Source organism: Charadrius vociferus, unplaced genomic scaffold, assembly GCF_000708025.1.
Source record: "Charadrius vociferus isolate BGI_N301 unplaced genomic scaffold, ASM70802v2 scaffold34, whole genome shotgun sequence".
NCBI classification, from domain to species: domain Eukaryota; kingdom Metazoa; phylum Chordata; class Aves; order Charadriiformes; family Charadriidae; genus Charadrius; species Charadrius vociferus.
The window spans coordinates 2,047,199-2,068,317 of record NW_009647989.1 but is presented as its reverse complement, the minus strand read 5'-3'; the positions used below and the strand labels follow the sequence as shown (position 1 = coordinate 2,068,317).

General features: G+C 39.4%; 1 protein-coding gene across 2 annotated transcripts in view; it reads left to right on the top strand.

Annotated features, from left to right (window-relative positions):
* Positions 1 to 7,800: 7,800 nt before the first annotated feature.
* The window catches only part of DCAF5 (DDB1 and CUL4 associated factor 5), a 69,181-nt gene continuing 55,862 nt past the window's right edge, over positions 7,801 to 21,119 (top strand). Inside the window, exons 1-5 of one of the 2 annotated variants that reach the window (XM_009883490.1) lie at positions 7,801 to 7,846; positions 9,609 to 9,752; positions 14,046 to 14,082; positions 16,527 to 16,666; positions 20,978 to 21,107. In XM_009883490.1, coding sequence (XP_009881792.1) covers positions 7,801 to 7,846; positions 9,609 to 9,752; positions 14,046 to 14,082; positions 16,527 to 16,666; positions 20,978 to 21,107 — 497 coding nt within the window. Of the gene's footprint in view, positions 7,847 to 9,608; positions 9,753 to 14,045; positions 14,083 to 16,526; positions 16,667 to 20,977; positions 21,108 to 21,119 lie in introns of those variants that run through there. The other variant, XM_009883491.1, reaches the window with a different exon arrangement.

Here is a 21,119-nt window from a genome sequence, read left to right as displayed (position 1 = left end):
TGTTGAGAGTGGTCTCTCGGCTTGCAAGGAGGGGGGTAATGGCCTGGCCACCAGCCAAAAGGGGCTAGGAGGAGGGGCCTGGCCACCCTCTGGTGGGCTGTAAATAGCGACAGGGGCTACTGAGGAAGGTGATGGGGGCTGCTCGTTGCCTTGCCGCCGTGGCTGGGCAGGGGCGGGTTCTGTCACACAAAGGTGTCAGTAATAACTCCAGAAATAACACGGGGATTCAATAAGAAGTTATTATGGCTGTTTGGTTACCTTTAAGCAAGGGCAGAATAAAAACATCTTGTAAACACAGAGTGGAAGCTGATACACTGAGACCTTCCTAAATTTAACTTTCTTACCTGAAGAAACTTAAAAGCGTAAGTCCGGTGATTTCTTGAATAAGTGTCCACAAAGGATCTCAGTGTTACTGTTGGGGATTCTTTTACCTATATGTACACGCAACTTCCGAGATAGGCATCCGTTTATCTTGTGAATGTACATATATTTATGCATGCATATATGTATGTATATACACAGGTGTGTGTGTTGGAAGCGAATGCTGATTCATCTATTTTAAAGTTCCCAGATGTGCTAGAGTTGGCATGCTGGTTTGTACTGGTCCTTCTCCAGTAGTAAGTAGAGCTATGTATTTCTACTTATAAAGTGCTACAGAGAGCTCAGGTGCATCTGTTGTTGCTTTTTTGTTTTCCATAATAAGTGATGGAAACACCATCAATATTTTCTGTTCTTGCTCAGGAAAGCCTCAGGAGATACTTCAGGTCTTGTCATACCATCAACGCACTTACCTATGTTGACATCCATTCTTTAGGTAGAAGCATAAAAAGTTGAGGGCTGGAAGGGACTTCTAAGAATTATTTTTGTCCACACTGCCTGAGTCAAGGTAGGTGCAGTGACAGAGGGGAGGCAGATGTTCCATCAAGTGGACATGTAAAGAAGCGTAGGTAAAAGGAAGGCTTTCAAACTATGTCCAGTTTTCAATTTCCTAACTTCTCATAAAGCTGCAGAATATTTAAAGGGGGTAAGCTTTTCCTCCGTATGCAGGAGATAAATGGTACTCGAGTTCAATCCTCGTAAATTTCTTGAAATGACTAGGAAGCAAGTAAAAAAAAAAAAGGCAGGGGTGGGAAGAGGATGCTTAAGTTATGTGTGTTAGCAGTGCACAACTTTGGGATAATTAGTAACAGACTACCTTAAGTCTGACCTTGTATTGATGCCCTGAGAAAATGAAGAGCTCTAATTATGGTAACTGTTTTTAACAAAGTTTTGTGTTAGCTGTGACCATAATATCTAGGATGCTTTATGTGACCTAGCAACAGCAGGCAGGTGCTTTGTTCTTCAGTCAAGAATAAGAAATTAAGAAGCAAAAGATTTATGGATACTGTGTTAAATTACATGCCATTATAGGCCCAGGCCTCATTAAAATTATACTCAAAACACTTATTTTTTAAAGTCATACTTAATGTTGAAACTGAGAAATAGCAAAAGCAGGAAAAAAACAGAAGGAAAGCTCAGATGAAAGATAAAGGAAGGGCATAAGATGCCTCTAATCTGAAGTTTTCTAGGAGAGTTGCTTCAGAAGACTTCCAAGTGCAGAAAAAGCCTTAGAATAGATGGCATGTGGGTCTCTTCTCCCTCAAAATAGTCAGTGTGCTGAGGTAAGGATGAGATGTTAGATGCTTCCATCTGCGCTTATAGCAGCTAAGAGAGTTAACAGGGATGTTGCAGTGTGTGAAAAGGGAGAGCGCAAGCAGTCTTTTCAGTTGTTCAGTCTTAAGTAATATGTATATTCTTAACCTAGAGAAGTCTGCTTCAGCTAATTGACTTGTTAACAACTTAGACCTTATTAGAGCTGTCTTAAGTATAGCTGATACAGTGCATTCATAGTAGCTATACTGATGCCATTTAAATGCTAGCCTGCATCCAAATTAGTGCTGTTTTCGTGGATCTTGGCTGGAATGCTTTCTTGGGTATGTGTCCCGCATTTTTGTTTTTGTTTTTTTCGATGTGCCTCCCAGAAGCAAGTCTGTAAGGCTAATGATTGCTGTTTCAGTAAACATTTCAAACTGCTTAAACAGGGTTTGTATTCCAGTTCCAGACAGTTTTCCTGTTAGGATTTTGGAGAGAACTTCAGTGTAGACAAGCCTCAGCAGGCCTTTTGAAAGCATGTTTGAAACTTTTTGGTGTCTTAACTTCTTTAAATCTTGTATTGAAGATTACACATTTAATAGTAATTAATTTTGTTCCTAACCACTTTTTCAAGTAAAAAAAGTTGAGGTCAGCAAGTTGGTTGGGGGCCAGTTCGTAGGCTTTTGTTGTACCTGTGTGGAACTCAACAGTGTCACTTTAGAGAGGGGGAGAAAGAGAAAGAGACACTGATGTTTTGGGGCAGGAGTGCTAGAAGAAGGGACAAGCATAAGAACAAGAATTAAAGGAAATAGAAATGAAAGGAGGAGGTGGATACTCAGGAGAAGATGCAATGTGACAAGTAGAAAAGATCTAGCTGTAGAATGACACAAGGGAAGAGGAAAGCTTAATGTGTAAGAACTGTGTAAGTGGGCTGAAATTAGTTAAAACTAGCTGATGGATGGAATTGAAAAATTTCATTGGACAAAATGTGTCTTTGCAACACTTCATCTACTAGGCGGTGGTATTTTTCTGTTAACAGTTTGAGAAACACATGACTGTCCGTGCATGGAAATTAAATTCACCACGCAATGATATGCAACTGACTTTTTCCCTCAGATATGCCAAGCATGTCCTTCTGCAATTAACCTTCTTAAAAATCATTTTTACTTAGTCTGTGTCATAGACTTTCTTTCTCCCATCTTCAAGTTTGGTGGATATGTTTTCCTGTTTGTTTATCTGACTGTCATTTTTCATGCCTGCTATCTCTTACAAACATGAGTATCTTTATCAGAACCTCCCATTTTTTTTTTCCCTACTTTAAACTGCACTTGCAAGATAAATTCTGGGAAGTACTGTAATCTGAGACTTACTTAATCCATGCATATGTTCTTTTTCTCGGCTTTTTCCCTCACCAGATAATGAAAAATGATTGTAAACTTGTACGGATGCAGGAAAGTACTGGAAATTAATCTGTCATTTGGTTGCCATGTAAATTTGAAGGAGCATGAACCTAAAACAGGGGAATGAGGTGACTTTAGAAAAGGTAGCGGAATATTCCTTCTGAAGTAAGGGGATTGTGGATCAAGTATGTTTTAAAGAAGGGCATTCTTGATCTTAGTCGCTTTGTATCAAGCAGAATTGTGCGTGAGGAGGGATCCTAGGTCCGGTTACTACACAATGTTTTCATTAGTGTCTAAGAAATTACAAAACTTAAAGGTGATACCAGGTGATACCATAGCAATAATTTCAGAGGATAGGAGTTGAATTTAAAGTTAATTAAGAGGCATTACCTGGAGGAAAAAAAATGTCACAAGGTTTGGTGGGGACAAGTGCAAACTACAGCACCTGAATAAAAATGGTCGACTCTACAAATGCACTATGGAGACTAGACTATAGTCATGTAGAAGAGGATCCAAATGTAATAGTAGATTACAACATAAATGGCATCAGACATGATAAAGCACGTGACGTAAACATGCTTTATTTGGTGCTGTTGGGGCCTCCGATGGAGCCCTGTGCTCAGTTTTGGGCACGGTACTTTGAAAAAGATGTGGCTGCACCAGAGAAAGTTCAGAAGAGGTTATGCAGAATGATCAGAGGTCTAGAAGGATGAAAGACTGAAAGAAACAGGTCCGTTTAGTCTACAGAAAGAAAAACTGAGTAGAGATGCAAGTCTTAAGCTGTGTAAAAGTGTTTTCAATTATTATTACATAAAGTTGTAAACTCTTCTTTGTCCACTGGGAATAGGACAAATAAATGGTCTTAGATTATAGGAAGAAAGATTTTAGGATGCTCTTTGGTCTTACACTTCCCCTTCATCCTGTAGTTCATTCACTTATTTCTCCTCTCTGCTGTTTGTAATGTGGCCGTTTTATAGCTTAAAGTGATAAGCTGGTACGACGGAAGCAGCTGAAGAGGGGGAAGGAATAGGGAGAGACATGTTGTTTGTCTGACAGTTGTTTTTTCTGTCAGGTCAGCTTCTTTAACCTACTCGCCCTCTGGCTGCATCACCGCTGAATTCAATGGGAGGGAAAATAGCACGAGCACATGGCATGGGGGAGTGGGATTATATGTAACGTCAAACTGCACCCTTGGGCTAGATATTAGGATAATCTGCCTAATGGCGAGGATAATGAAGCACTGAAATAGGCTACCTAAGGAGGGTGTGAAATCTACCTCAGTGGTGTTTTTTAAGAACAAACTAGACACACGTCTACTGGGAATAATTCTGATGCAGTCTGGCCTTTTACCCATGCCCACGGTCAACTAAGCGATCAACTTCTTGAAATACCATCCAGTCCTACTTGCTGTGATTCGTGCAACTTCTTCAGTAGATGCAAGCTGTAAGATTAATCTTTCATGTTACGATTTAGAAGGGTTGCCCACTTGTCACGTAGGTTCTTCAGTGACTGGACCTGGTATGTGGGAGACAAAGAGGAGTAGCGGTCTTGAGCTTTGTCCACAATCAGCAAGGTTAATGCTCTTTAAAACTGCGGATTTCAAGTCCTGACTGGCGTGATTTTGAAGTGCTTCTGTTAGCACACAAGAGCACAAGTGTATTTCATGCAGATACTGTTTAGACTAGATTTGCTTTTGGCAGGAGTACGTTCTGTCCCCCTGTGAACCATTTTAGAACTAATAAGAACAGTCCTGGACTACAGGTAGCCCACTGTTGCTGTGAGGTAGACTCTTCTTCCAAATTTAATTATGCATAAATTTAGCGATTACCTATTTAGAAGGTAACCAGATCAGGAAACTTTTTGGGGGGAAGAACTAGTCCAAAAACAGGGCGAAACTAGAATGCTTTGGTTTAGGAACTGTGGAGGCAGTGAGCTGTTTGTGCTGAAATATATGCCATGCTGAGTCATTTGGGACCTGTTCACTTACCTAGAATAGGGATATTCTACCTATAGTGTTTGTGTGTGCTACTTAAAACAAACAAACAAAAAACCCAAAACACAAACCAACCAACTAAACAAAAACCATACCCCCCCCCCAAGTCAAAACAAAACAAAAGAAAGAACTTTTTTGGGAGGAGCCCTTCTTCCCCCACCCCCCACCCCTCAGTCTTGGGGTATGCAGCATGCACAAAGCTTTCTGAAGCAGGCAAACCATGAAGAAGAAGGACTTTTAATTCTTCTGGAAGATCCACTTCGGGTCCACAGGAGCTAGAAGATTGTCAAGGGTGAACACAAAGTGTTTGTCTACTTAAGAATCTATGTCATGATAACTATCCCAAGATTTGAAATGCAAGCTTTCTTTTTAGATATATTCTCTTAACGTATCTTTTGGGTAGAATTCCTTAATCCTGCCTGTGTCTCTCTTGAACGTTAGTCAGAAGGCCCAAAGCATTAACAAAGTATTCCAGTGACTCAGGGCAGGGAAGAAACATGTGTTTATCTATTTTTCATTCATGTGTGCTTGTGGAAAAAAAAAAGTTGGAATACTGCTCTTCTCTACATCAAGAATAATAGGGGAAAGTGATAAAATTTCCAGCATCTCTGATGACAAATACTTCTTCCTGTCTCATTTTGATTTTGAGTGTAAAAGCAGGTTTGAGCCATAATGAACACTGAAGTACTTGACTAATTAAATCTTTTGAAATGTGGTTCCTTTATGAAAAGTAACTGTAGAATGGCATTGTATGACTTTTAGCTGGGTCACACAAACTTTTACTTTTCAAATTGTCGGTTGTGCGGTCCTAAACAGAGTCAGCAAAATAAGATAGAAGTGAAGCTCTTTCCACGTAGATGTCAAACATTACTTCTGACACCATGAACTGAAAAAATTACAAATTGAAGACTTTATGCAGGGCTTCAATTTCTAGAAAATCCACATGTAGAGCCTTAGTGGCTAAGGTATTTTCATATGAGGCCACATATCCAGGTTTCCCGGATGTGTAGTAAACCTGTTGCTGTTTGTATTTCCTCTGTCTTGTGTCAAGAACGTACCCTTGCCATACACAGTTGCTCTCTTTTCGGGAGCATTGTGGAGTTATCACAAGTTTGTGCACTGGGTCCAGTGCTTTTTGAAAAGTGTCGAGTGGCTTCTGCTTCACGTGTTGTAGAATTGGTGTATGTGCACAGTAAATCCACCACAAATTGAAAGCATCTTAATTAATCTGCATTCACTAATCAACTGTACAGAACAAATGCTATCAGCCTACAGTTTCCTATAATTCTCAGACTTGTAACTTATATTGCATAATGCGTATGCTCTTTGTGTCCGATGAATCATGGTTCCTTTCTACAGACCGTGGAAGCTCTATATGTTTGCATTTTCTTTGCTGTCTCCTTGTATACCTGTCCATACGTCTGTACTTCCCATTCCAAGGGTCAGATTTTGGTAGTAGAGATTGCATTTGCTGGTTTGTACCTCTCCTGGTTTCAGTCACATAAGGCTTGCCTTTTCTTTGGTACATGTGCCTGTGACTAAACACTTGTTGCTCTCTTATATGAGGACGTAGAGAACTGGTAAAGTGTCTTTCTGACCCAAATGCTCCTCTGTGACTGGACACATTGGTAAGGCTTTTTCTTTCTGGTGGAACTGGCCTTAAGTCAGAAGTATTTCTGGAATAGCTGAATTGTAGTTATTAAACCTTTCTGTCTCAGTAGGGTATGAGAGGAATGAAACAGGGGTGTAGAAGTTCTCAAAGACAAGTATGTGCAAGAAAATAAATAGATGGAGAAGAGAGAGAATTGCTTGAGTGTGAGGACCATTTAAAAGGTCCTAAACTGTGGAACATGTGCCACCACAAAGGCAAACTTAGTTCTCAAACTGCTGTAGTGGATGCTCAATAGTGGGGCTCTTTGTACCGAAGTCTCATGGAGATCTAGATGTCTGGGAAGAGAGAGACATCTGGATTCTGTAGTGTCCCGGTTGCGGCAGGGATGGGGTTAATCTCCCCCCGGAGCCGGCAGGGGGCGGGCATTCCATCCCACGTGACCCACCCCGGGCTATAAGAGGCGCGAGCCAGGGCGAGGGGAGCAGTCGTCACTCGGGGGTGGGCTGTGGGGGTCCGGGTCCGGTCGGTGCGTTTCAAGACGGTACTGTAATCGCGTCTTCATATCCCTTTACCGGTGTTATTGGTTTGTTCTCATCTTCCCTTTCGCTGTTCTGTTAAACTGCCCTGTCTCAACCCACGAGTTTTGCCTTTTTCTTCCGATTCATCCCCACGGCTGTGGGAGTTGAGCGAGTGGCCGCCTGGTTCTTTGTTGCCGGCTGAGCCCAAACCACGGCAAGTAAGAAGAGTTGTTTCCAAGCTGGAGGCAGGGGAAACAGGCACTAAGATACAGGAACTTACAGAAAAGAAGGTAGTGGCAACTTTTAGCACTGTCAAAGACTTTTCTGCACAGGTTGCAGTTTATCCCACTCCTACCATACTGTATGTGTGCTGGAAACCACAGTAATGTTTGTTGCCTTTGGATATCTTCACTATTTTTGTTCATGTCTGGACTAGGTGTATAGTGGAAATTAATATGAGTTTGCTGTTAAAGTGAGAAACCTCTATGGCTGTGCTATCAAGTCGGAGGATGTGTAGACTTACTGCGATGGTTTTGCAAATTGGTTTGCTGTGGTAACAATTAACAACAGTATGTTACTATGTTTTGCACTGAAATGTCTTTTACAGAAGTCTTGAAAGACAATAAATGTAGTCTTATAGAAGCAATGGTGGTGTTCACCAGCCTTAAATGTTGCTTAAACTGTTTGCCAGGTAGCGATTACATTAAGACCTGGCTGTTGGCAGCTTCGGAAAGTAACCACTTAAAGTGTGACAATCATGTCTTGACTTTAGCATGACTAATGTGGTCATATATTTCATTCATGACTGTGTATTTCTGTGTCTCCTTATTACTAGCTCATCTGCAGTCACCAGGTTGTGAATACAACTTTCTCTCCTATTTCTGGGCAGAAAGGAATCCAAGCTTCCATCAGTTTAGTTGACCATAAATTACTGTGCGTTTTTCTGGACCCATCACATTTGACTCTTATTCCCAGTAGTTATGAAATGCATCACAAATCTCTTTATTGTGTATTCTTGTTTGCTCTGTAAAGTACAAAATCAGGAGGAGGAATACACAATTAATTTCATGGAACATGGGTAAGCATAATGCGCAGCTGTACTGTCTATCAAAGTGATTGTCATAAAATCTGTTAGGAGACTTACAGGCTGAGAGTCTGTTAACTTAAAGGATGTTTGACATAGCTCAGTTCCATGGGAAAACTTCTTAATATCATCATATGATGTGTGGAAAAAAAAAAAGAAAAAAATCTAATTAACAGTAGATATGAATTCTATTTGTGCATTTACCTCTTCTTGAAGTAAACCACAGACCAATTGATTTGTTTCCTTTTGTCTCTGTTTCATGCCTTTTTCCTTCTGGATAGCAGCTCAGAAGGCACTGAGTTTATGCTTTTGACTGTGCAAAGAAGCAGTAAAATGTTTTAACTGAAATTGGCATGTTTCTAGTGGCACTTTTGACTTGTGATGCCATTCTCTTTCATTTGTTATTAAAGACAGATACCAAAAATATTTTGCATCTGACTTGAAGAAGCTTTATTCAGATTTTTACAGGCATCCAAAATTGATGCTGAGTGCTGTCCAATACAATAGTGTCATGACTTTTTTTCTCTTCCTAATAAACAATAGTTTAATGCAATTGAAGCATGAACAGAGTCTAATACTTACTTCATACCTGTTTACCAGACAGAGAAGGAGGCACTTAAATATATTTGTGCATAGAGCTCTGAACTGAGAACTGCACCTGGGCAAGCAATTAGGAGAAGTACAGCAAGCTGTAAAGCAAGAGAGAGTTGAACTTCTTTTCCCCAGTTATGCTCTTTGTCAGGAGTTTGTCTCAGAAGTGTCTGTCTTAACCTTTACAGATCTAGAAGCATGACATAACTGTGCATGCTGAAGACTTCTGACTTCTTCATTTAAGTCTTTTTATGGGCACATGTCAGTCCTGTAGCCAATCTATGCTATGAAGGCTTTGCAAAGACTGCTAGAGGAGATACAGTTGTCGGTGAAAGGGGAAAAAAAGTTCCTGTTTTCTGAATAAGATAAGTGATGCTGGCAATGAGGAGTTGGTGTAGAAGCATTTTGCCAACTTGCATATGTTAATTTGGCATGTAATTCATCTACAGCTTGCCACAGAATTTTACGTAGCAGTAAAATCCTGAGTCTCCAGGTTGCTATAGGTTGTCACTATGTGTTGGCAGAATGGCAGCTGTTTAATCCAAACTCTTCTTGCTGATTTCTCTGTTTTCATTAATATTAATTGAATACCTGACTGCATGGCATCTTAATGTAAATGGATGTCTATATACCCAAACCATTGTGAGGTATAAATTCTTTTATGCTAATTAAGGTTTCAGCACTGCCTTTTATGAATAACTGCAGAGTTAAATAACTTGTCTGTCATCAATTTACACATAGCCCAGGCAGTAATGCACATTTCCTTTTTGTCTTCTAGGAGGGGATGACCGCCGGGTCTTACTTTGGCATATGGAAGAAGCCATCCACTCAAGAGTTAAACCCGTTCAGCTGAAAGGAGAGCATCACTCTAATATCTTCTGCCTAGCTTTCAACAGTGGCAATACGAAAGTGTTCTCCGGAGGTAAGGAAGGAAAAGCACCCTGATTTCACAGGAGTTTGCATTGTGAATGCCTTAGAGTAGAAGCCATGAGAAGATCCTGCCCCACATGAAAAGTCTTTTCCGTAGTCCCCTAAGGATCTGGAAGGTGTCCTTAATCAGCAGCTGAAAGTTTTTTGGGAACAGGGAATTCTTTAGCTAGCACAATATTTTCAGTTTTGTCATGCTTCTCCTTTTCCCAAACTCTGGTGTAAGTGCATTGTGTCTCGAGCTATCATGAGAATCCTGGGTCCAGTCTACCCCTACTTGTGCTGTAGAATGTAGAACATGGTCTTTGTTAATTCTCTCTTGGCTGTACTGGGAGCAGAGCCTGCGTCCTCTCTGGCAGTTAAGCCTGATGCTTGAAAATCTCTGCTGCTACTAGCTGATTGAATGCACCCTTAGATGGCTAATGAAGGGCTATTGCCATCTATTGGTGGATCACTTTTTCTCAGACCTCATTTCATTTCTCACTAGGTAAGTGTCTGCCTTTTAGAACTGATGGTGCACTGTTGGCTCCAATTGGCCTTGATACTTTTAAGCTTTTTCTAATATAAATCCACTTTTCAACAGAAAGTTTAATTCAGTCTTAAAACTAATATAAGGAAAGTGGATATGTACTTGTTCTGGGGTAATAACGCCTAGAATTTAGGTTCATTTCACCACTTGATTTTTGAAGTGTTGAGGTAGGGAGGAAAATTGAGGTGAGAAGAAAAAAGCACAGGACTGTCAAAATGCAATCAGTGTCATTTCTGCTGTACTTCATTTCCTCTATCTGACATGATAATAGAATGGACAGGAATTTGTATCTTTCATCAGTGTGTCCATTAACATACAGCTAGACTTATTTTAGGATATTATGAGACTACTTGGTCTGAGCCCTTCATTACCTTTTTGAACCACGATTTGTGAACTGCAGATCAAGGCTATAAATTTATTCTAAGCCCATGTGGATGGTGGAAGCTTCCCATCCTCCAACGCTGTGTTACAACTATAACAACCTTAGAAAAAAAGGCTTGACAAAGCTTAAGATGGTGTCAAATTTTAAGGATTAAATGATTCACATCTACTTCTGAGGTGGAGAAAACCCCCCAAAATAGTGATACCTGTCTTCTGATTCTGGGGACTGCTCGTTATTTTATGAGAAAGACAGCAGTCCACACTGTCCTCAAATGAATGTATTGGCATGAGTGATTCCAATGAAATTTGGGCTGGAGTCTGTTTTACTGTAGTTTCAATGCAGACAAATGGAACCTTACATGAATATTCAAGGAATGAACCGTGCCAAATCTTGCTGGAGCAGTTGTAAGGGTATTTTCTCCTTTCCAACTTAGCCCTCTGTCCATTGGGCCCTGCTGTCAGAGGCTACTGTTTTCGCAGGAATGGCAGTAGAGTGGTTTGACTGTACCTTGCCACTGCAGTTAACACCCGCAGTTAAAGATTTACATCATTGATTACGGTGGATTTTTGCTAAGAAGCCAGGTTATATGAGCTGTGACAGCTGATGCACAGGCAAACTGGCCGTTCTCATCTCTTTTTCCTCCTCCAGTTTGCATAAACATACTGTGCCTCTGCCAGAAGGTATTTCCATTGGAGGAGTCAGGAACTCTTTCAGCTGCTCCACCAAGATTCACAGAGCTCATCTGCAGGGGCTGTGAGTCTGACTCTTGGATCCCTTGTAAAGAGTCATTTTGCTGCATGGCCTAGATGTACCATCTGTTTTATCTCTGTCAGTAAAATGGGGCTAACTATATTTATTCACTCCACAGTGTTCTGAGAGATTCTTAAAAGGTCTGAGAGAATTGTGGGTCCTAAGATCGATTGGTCGTCATCCCCCCCCCGCCCCAATACTGAAGTTGGAGTGGTATTCAAATCATAGAAGTAAAAATACTTTTAAAAAAAACAAAACAAAACAAAAAAAAAACCCAACCCCCCCCTAAAAATTAGAGTATGGAAGCTAGCACAAGGTGCTCAGAACTCAATTAATTCTGTAAATAAAACTGCCAATGACTAATGACTTAGAATCTGACGACCTTTCCCTAAAGCAGCTCTTGATAGCAGAGGAGAAAGGATTTTCCACTTCAGTACAAATTGAATTGCATCCAAGGAATTTCAAAGCTCTTCGCTTTGAAGGAGCGCATGTGTAGCATGCACCACATGTAGCCATTACAGAACTGGAAGGCAGAAACCGAGTGGACGGTGTTTTGCCTGTAATCTCTGGAGCAAAAACTGTCTCAAGATACCAAAGTAGTTCCCATCCCTGAAGAATACTGTTGCCCTTGTCTGTTACACGCACTGAGACTAGAGCAGCATTTGAAATGAAAGATCGCCTCTTAGTAAACTGCATGGACTTTTTTTTTGTTTGGCGTTTAATGTTAGATATATGAAAAGCTGGAATAAACCTAAAGGGAACTCAGTTTGTTTCTGTAGAGTCCTGATGTTACAGATATGGGGTTTAGTCCACGTTAACTGTGCTCTTCTGTAGGTGCTCTGCAGTATTTCATCCTCCCAGGTGTAATTGAAGGGAATGGCAGATGCTTCTTGTCTTTCTGATTGTTGTAACTGCAGTTATCAAAGCATATTATAAATAGCATATAAAGTTGTGTATACAATTGCAACCCAGTTATTCTCAATTAAGAATGAACTCTCCTGTGTTAAAGTAAAACAATGTAAGTAGAAACCTTACTGGGCTGAACACCAATCATGTTTCCTGCAGGAATGAATCCTTACCAGAAGCAACCAAGCAGTTTGTGGTTAGATTTTTGTCACCACCTTCTCGTCCCACACACAAAACAGAGAGAAGCAGTGGTTATTCCACACACACCCTCCTTTCGTTCTTTCATTCCCATTTTGGAGCTTGTGATGGAAGGTCAATCCCATGATGACTAGAGGCCTGAAGCCAGGCATCTAGAATGATTCTTGTGTTCATACTGTATGAAGAATGAGGAGCAGGAGTGTCTGCTGGAAGAAATTTTGTCACTGGAGAATCTAGGCTACACTTTTCACTGATGAAATACATAGGCACTAGAGTCATTTTACTAGGCATAAACCTTGCCTGTAACGTATAATGGGCAGTTTCCATTGCAATTAATGATCAAAGGACACTTACACATAAGCGACTTGTTTATTGTACCGTGGAAAAGATGAGCTACTGCAGTAATGTAAGGCTGGCATGATTTAACTAGGAGCCTGTGCAGAGAGCAAGTGGATGTAGAAAAATCTCACACCTCATTAGTCAAAGAGAAACTTTCTCCTATTTCTTCTGTTGGGACAGAATACAAATTGAAATGTGTATGGGATAAATGAAAACTGAGTCAACTGAACACATAAGAATCATAACAGGAAGTCTTGCTTCTTTGGAATCTTTGGTGTTCATGAGGAAAGCTTCACAACTTGGTATCACAACTACAAAGACGTACTGAGCATAAAAATATGACTTTGTGCACTGTTTTTTTTCTTCTGAATTAAATATAAATGTGTGTCTCCTTAAATATTTCTAAAGAGGAGGTGCCAAATTAGATAAAATAATATTCAGTGCAGAGACTAAAAAAATATTCTGTTGCTATAGCTTGAAAAACACTGCATGAGCCAGTGGAATTACTTTGTAGCTGTGACCCTTTTAGTCTGCATGCATGTGGTTAGTTTCCATTGTGTTCAATGAATGTGATCAAAGAAAAGTGACATGATTGTTTGGTTACTTGGTTTGTTTTTTGTTAATACAAAAGAAATTATAGTGGCTGTCATGTTTGTGCCTTCTCAATGGTTGCAAAACCCAGAACGCTGACAGTATGAACCAGTGACATTTGAGCTGGGAACCCAGTGCGTTTTGCTTATGGCATCTGTTTTCACCTTCCATTATCTTTTTATTGAGCTTCCTCTGAGCAGGACAAAGGTGTATTTGCGTCAGTTAAAGGTGTTCTGCTGCCTCATATAATAATATTCTCTTTACTGCAAATGTCCCGAAACTCAAGCTCAAACTGAACAAAGAAGGATCAGTAACACAATTAAGTAGAATTATTTGTTGAGCAGTAGGAGATATAATGGATTGGTGCATTTGATCATGACTAGAAATGTCACATGGAGCCTTTTGCATAACTGAGCAGAGAGCTGACTACTTGGCAACTGAACTGGTCTTCTCTTTGCTTGAGTTTTGTTTTTGAAATAGAAAATAGAGAAAATAGAGGGGAAAAAAAACCCACATACTTTTTTTTTTTTTTTCACTGTAATGCTTTTTAACTACTGGAACATGATGTTAAGTGTTTATTTTTTTCTTTATAGGCAATGATGAGCAAGTTATACTCCATGACGTTGAAAGGTAAATACACAGTTTGTGTTTCTACTGCTTCAAGAGATCCCTTAATGTTAACTCACTGGAGGAACTTTTTGTTTTAAATTAATGATCTGGGAGAAGAACAGTGTTTTAATCCTGGAACATGCTTTTTATTTATCTAAATTCATATCCAGAATGAAGTATTCCCCATCATGCCCTCCTGCCCCCCCTTTTTTTTTTTTTTGTTAAGCGCTTGGATTCTTCATCATTTTGACCTCAGGAAAGAGAACGGTTATCGGATGCATATGCTCTCCTGCAGGCAGCATAGTAGGTTCTGAGTAGATCCAGAGCCAGGTTATTCTGGCATATATACAAGTATTTTGGCATATACGGGATTTTTGGTTTGGTTTTCAAAATACTCACCTGTATTTAAGATAGCTAGTGCTTGGCCTACCTAACTACCTTTTAACATTGGCTGCAGCTGCCTGATTCTCCACACTAATGTGAAGCATATTTATTTTGATACTTAATTTTTACTACAACCTGCAAAGCAATTGGGAATTAGGCTTTGTTGTGCTAGATCAAGATTGGGCTGTTAGTCAAAATACAATTAATACAGTCGTGGTAATGTATTAGATTGGAGTACTCTAGATATCCTGTCTTTCGAGCTTACTGGTCTTGAAGCAGAAAAAAATATAAAGTTAAAATTTTGGTCTGTACTAGTAACTTCTACAGATTTAAGCAATGACCATTTAAATAACTTGAGCTCAAGAAAATCAAGTATAAAGAAAAAGCAGGAAGAGATGTATGTAAGAACAGAGAAATATAAAAGCTTAAATCTTTTTGAGTTGCCTGAATCCTGGTTAACATAATTTGGACGTATTTCTTGCTAGGTTTGTCCAAAGTCTTTTGCAGTGAACTGATCAGTGTACATCTGCCTTCCATCATACCTTATATCTACTACTTGTATAAATCTTACATGAGAGCTGAGCAAAAGTAAATTTGTCTTACTCTTCTAATGCTTTGTCAGGACTATTATGTTGTTTGGTGGTTTGTTTTTTGTTTTGGTTTGACTTTTGGGGGTTTTGAGGGTTTTTTTTGGGGTGTGTGGATTTTGTGCATTTTTTGTTTGGTTGAGGTTTTTGTTTGGTGGTTTTTTGGTTTTGGGTTTTGTTTTTTTTTTAATTCAATGTGGAAATGTCAGAGTTTTAGATGCCGGTGTTTATTGTGTTCTGACTTTTCAAGCTTCTACAAGATCTCTGTCCTTGACAACTTTCTGTATACTACATTTATTCCTGCTATGTCTTGCTGAGATGTTTTAACAAGTCTTTTTGATGTGTATGCATTTTTAACGTGCTTTTGTTATCAGGGTTGGAGTTTTTTTAGGTATACTAAGTCCAGTTGTAACGTAATACAGGATTAATTCTGTAATACAGAATTAATTCCTCTAAGGCTATTTGTGTGATCTTCTGAAAGAAACCTTACTAGTCAGACACTGAATTCTGATTAATTTCTATAGAGAGTTACTGTGTCGTCTTGAAGTATAACACTTGGTCTATCAACCTTCTTCGTACTTTTAAATGTGTTTTTCTGTTGCTGCATTTTGGCCTTTCTGTTAGTGATCCATGAGACAGAATCAGTAGACCTGTCGTCACTAAGAACATCAATTGACATGTGAGCAAAACAGTGATTTTATGTGGGATCTCTGTGGTGGACTTTCTATGAGATACAGAGTTTGTATACAAAGTGTATTCTCTAAAGAAATAAAACGACCCCAGAATCTTCCATGTTAATATTTTAGCTTTTGGTGTCTCCGTGCAACTATTTCCTCTTTTTTAAATGATCCAAAAAGTTGGGAAAAGAAGGGAGAACAGGCTTTTTCTTTTTTTTTTTTTATAGCTATATAATGTGTAATGGGTGAAATCTAGGTACTTCCTGGGGACTCATTTTATTTTGGGGTTTTTTGCTGCTTTTACTACTTGATAAAAATACAGATCTAGTCTATCCTGGAGAATCAAGAAAACTTATTAAAAAATGCAGTGGGAAAGTTGCTCTTTTGTGAGCTTCAGCTGAACTTTTGGATGATACAGAAGCCTGTATTAAAGAGTGAACTTTTGTCTTGTTTTCTTTTTTACATTAAGTAGTAAAAATTTAGTTCACAGGTATTGATCTCTTTCTTTTTTCCCTTTCCCATTATCTCCTCCCAAACTTAATCTAATACAGCATGCTTTCCGTAGCATCTTGCAGTTTCTGAAGTTTTTGATGCATGGGTTTTGGTCTGAGGGGATTTTTTTCATCATAGCATGACATCTTGGTCACTCTACATGGGCTTTTTGTTTGTTTTTGACTCTAATTAAGCACAAGGGTCTTATGAAGTTACAGAAACCTTGTCAGTAAGTATTACTATGTAGATAAAGCTGTACATACTTTACTTTTTAAAACAACAGCAAAAGAAGGAAGAATGATAATATTGTGTGTCTTTTTTCCAGCACCGAGACCTTGGATGTGTTCGCCCATGAAGATGCAGTGTACGGCCTTTCAGTGAGCCCAGTAAATGACAATATCTTTGCCAGTTCATCAGATGATGGCCGGGTTCTTATTTGGGACATCCGAGAGTCTTCCCATGGAGGTGAGGTCTTTAGATGGAAAAGATCATTGATTTAAGAAGAATTTGGGCAAGGCGGGGAAGGAAAACGTTATGTTTATCTGGGGCAATCGAGGCAGGGAGTGTTGGAGGAGGGTGAAAGTGAGGTATAATTCTTGTGGCCGATGATAGGCAAGCCTTGGTCCTTACAGTTCAGTATTACTGTCTTAAATGACTTCATAAAGTACCAGCATATAGTGCAGGCTAGCATAGAACTTGGTATGAATACGTTTTGAGTAGAGAAGCAGTGAAGGACACCTTTCTTCAATAAAAAATGTCTTGCTAAACTTGAAATCAATCAGGAGTGTGGATTTTTTTTTGTTGTTTTGTCTATAGCCTGGGATAAAAAAAATTGCTGGACTTTTAGAAAGCTGTTATTTTGATTTGAATAATTTTCCAAAGCTGTTTATATACTTCCCAGTGACACTGAGAATTGTTCTTATGCATAATGTTTTCTGGTTGTATGGAAACTTAGAACCCTTATGTGATAACAGGGAAGTTGAATTACTACTTAAATCTTTGTTTTCTAAAACAGAACTGAATATGGTTGTTTTACGTAACAAACCTGCAGCTTCTCAAAACACTGCAATCTGTGTTTGTACAGCTGCAGTTTTAAAGCTGTAGAATCTCAGTTTAGAACTGTAGTTACGTAAATTTGGAGAGGGAATACTTCCATAATTGAATTTCAGTATATGAATACTTAAGTAATACTTCAGTAAATTAAGTTGTGAGTTTACCCCATCCTAAAGTCAACAGAGCTGAGAATTTAAAACTGAGCAATCTGCAGGAGTACAGAATCTGGTTCCCTTCCTTCATAGCTAAAATAAACTTTCATCTTTTTTTGTAAGCTGATTAAATGCAATTGCCTTAGCTCATAGTTTCGCCTGGTCTTACAGGAAAGTTGTTTATGACACTGAAATCCAGCTTATGTATTTTGTGGCAATTAGTACACATTTGTTACTGGGTCAAAGTTGTTTAACTGAATTAGCTTTTTCCATACCTAGTGAATTTGATAACTTCTCTAGACTGAGATTCTGTCCCTTTTGAATTATGAAATGAAAGCTGAAACAATACGTACTTTATAGTCTCATAGGAGTCTTTTAGAGCCACTAGTATCATGAGGGCTTTATTGAACGTGACTAACCAGAATTAGGTCTTTCTTGATAAGCTCCGCCAGAATACTCAGAGTAGATTGCTTATTGATGCCCTCCCTATCCCAGGCATATTGCCTTTGTATAAATAAAAATTAAATGTCATAGCACTGCATCCAGTTTGCAGTAGTCTGATTCTTACTGTGAATTCTGATTCTCTTGTGCAATCGTGATACCCCTTATCTCTCTCCCATCTGGTAAATTTATTAAAACAATATGAAAGATAATGCACACACTCAGTATATCTGTGTCACAGGCATACATATGTGTGTCTCTTCTCTGGATCAGTCTCTGAGGAACTCATTGGTAACCTCCCTCTTGCTTAGAAGGCCCTTACTAGCACAGCAAACTGTTGTTTTCCTTTCAGCCAGTTTCTCACCCCGTGCAGCTCCCTTTCTCCCTTTGCTATTCCTAACTGCCTGTAGCTAAACTTGATACTATACCACATCAGTCCTGATTAGATCTACCGCTTTTCCCATGTATAAATACTTTATCAACAAAAGAGATCGAATTAGTCTGATGTGACTAATTTACCTTTGGTAAATCCAAGTGTCACTTCATCCCTATTTGTCTGTTTTCATAACAGCCAAGTGATAAGACCAGACACTGAATATGGCTTCCAAATTAGAAATGGTGAAATGCTCCTTTATTGCCTTCTCCTGAACTCTACACCATAAAGATTTGTCTCTGTTAGGAGAACAACCTGTTGCTGACAGTGGATGCCAACAGTTGGTGGGACTGGCTGCTTAAATGCATCTGCATGAAGCTTCTCAGTATTGTAAGCTAATGATCAATCTGATCTGAGTTTCTGAAATTGTATGAAATGAGGTTTGTCCTTCTTTGTTGTAGTTAAACCTTGCTACTGCTTTTACTTTTGCTGAGACTTTGAATGAGAAGGCTGAACCAGTGAAAATGCAGTGAAGAAGTGTTGGCTGTGGTACATTTGGGGCTTTTTTAGATTAGCATCTCAGGTTCCCTGAGTTTTAAATAAAGGGCTTTTGCATGCTTATATAGGAATCCTGAGTCAGCATTTATGTGTAAGCTCTGCCAGTTTTTACTACAATATAATGCTTGTCACCGGGGTAATCTCTTTGTCTGCAACAGTATTGTCATGGGAATAGGCACTATATCTGCCAGCGTTAAGTATAGTTAGTTACCCTGAGCGGCCAGCTCATTAAAATCTTGCAAATAACCTCCTACTTTAAAATAGTGTATTAAAAGAAGCTGGAAAAGGACTTTCATTCCCCTTCTGCTTCTCCCCATCTTTCACTGCTGAGTGATTTATGCAGTAATTTTTACAACTCCCCTTTTAATTTTTGTTAGAGGTGGTGTTGAGCTTCTCTCTTGAGAAACATTTTCATACTCCAGTGTATAAGAGCTACAATTGTGAATGAGCATAAAGAACAATAAAAAAAGTAATTCCCCTACTTTTCATTAAAGTGACTTAGTGCTTCATTAGTTTAGCTTCTGTAATCTCTCTTTAATTTGACAGGCTCAAAGGCAACTTTTGACATCTTAGAAAAAAACTCTGGTACCAGGGCAGGCTATATATAATAAAGGGGTGAAGGAAAACACCAGTAATTGGTGACAATGATTTGACTAAACAAAGGTACACAAATTAAAAGTTTATTTTACAAACCAACTCCTTTATTTGGCAATCTGATATTGTTTGTCTCTCCACTTGGCTAATGCTGGCCATTGCTTCTCAGTGGGGGCTGCCATTTTAATAACGCAGCCTTTTATGTCCCAGCAGGGATCTGATTTGATGATGCAAACATAGAAGGTCAGTTTTGGTGTTAAACCTTATTTGGAGCTGCCAGCAGACCAACAGCAATCTCTAAAGCCTTGGAGCTGGCCGGCAGAACAAAAGTTTGTTCCTGTTCTTCCTTTTACCTCTGCCTCCTATGACAAATAATAGCACCAGGCAGCTTCAGCCATGGTTGGAGACCTTTGTTTTAATCTCTGCTAAACGAACACTGAAAAGGAAAGTCCCTGAGTCAAAAAGCTTGTAATGTTAATTCTGTCTCAGTTGCTTGATGGACAGTAGTTTCAGAAGGTATTGGGAATTTGGCAGGGTTATCTGTTTAACCGTATTTTATGTCTTAATGAGGGTTATGAGGAAAGAAAATGAAGTACCTTTGGAGGTGCTTGTGGGGTTAAAGGTGCCTGCACTCAGTGGCTCAAATAAGGGCAGTAGGAGAATCTCCTAGGCGTGTGGGCAACACAGTGGTTGCATCAAAGCAAACAGTGAATGGGAAAGTCTGGCATAATCCCAAGCACAAAATAGGCATTGATTCTGGTTTCTTAGTTGAGTGAAAGGCTGGCAGCCTGCCACAAAAGATACAGACAACAAAGAGAGTTAGACTGTGTCTATAGCCATAAAGCTACAGAGAAGGATGACAGAGTCAAGGCTTTTTCCCCCTCTTCGTGGAGGCAACATTTTGACAGAATGCGTAGGGCAGAGAAGCAGGCCAAACAGTCTTGCTACACTAATTGAGATGAGAAGGGGAGAGTCTGGATGAGCATGTTTTTAACTCTGTGCGAGCAGCAAAAGCCAACTGTTTGCATTTTTATGCAAGAGGAACACCCTTCTTGTCTAACTGTGCACCACTTAAGAGGTGTCAGGCATCTCTTCCCCAAGGTTGGCAGCTTGTCTTGAGTGGAGTTCCATACAAACTTATTTCACTCTTTGTAATATTATTCTCCCATATAAGCAGTTGCAGTTGGGAGATCATCAATGACTGTGGAAGCTTCCAGGTATATATTGCTAGGAAACTTTCAGAAGCCCCCCTGTATGTAGTCCTTATTAGGTGACCATTTGGTCATGAATCTTAAGATGATTCAAATACTTGATCCTTAAGTGGCTAGCTTTAAACTCTGATAATGTTTCATAAGCAAAATGGTGTCTTGAAATCCAGTATGTGTCCTTTTCCATATTTAGACAAAGTTATTGTACACGTGGGTGGATTTTAAAACCTCAGTTTTTATATTGCTTTGGATGTGTCAGCTTGAGAAATGGTTTGAACATGTCTCTATATCTTCAGATCTTGTTATGCTGTTTCCATATTAAGCTGCCAAACTCATTGCGTTGAACAGTTGTATGCATTGTTTGTTCTTATGTCTGAAATCTCAACTTTTTCAACAGAGCCTTTCTGCTTGGCACACTACCCATCAGCCTTTCACAGTGTGATGTTTAATCCAGTAGAACCCAGATTACTTGCTACTGCCAACTCTAAGGAAGGTGTGGGACTCTGGGACATTCGTAAACCTCAGAGGTAAGATTTGGC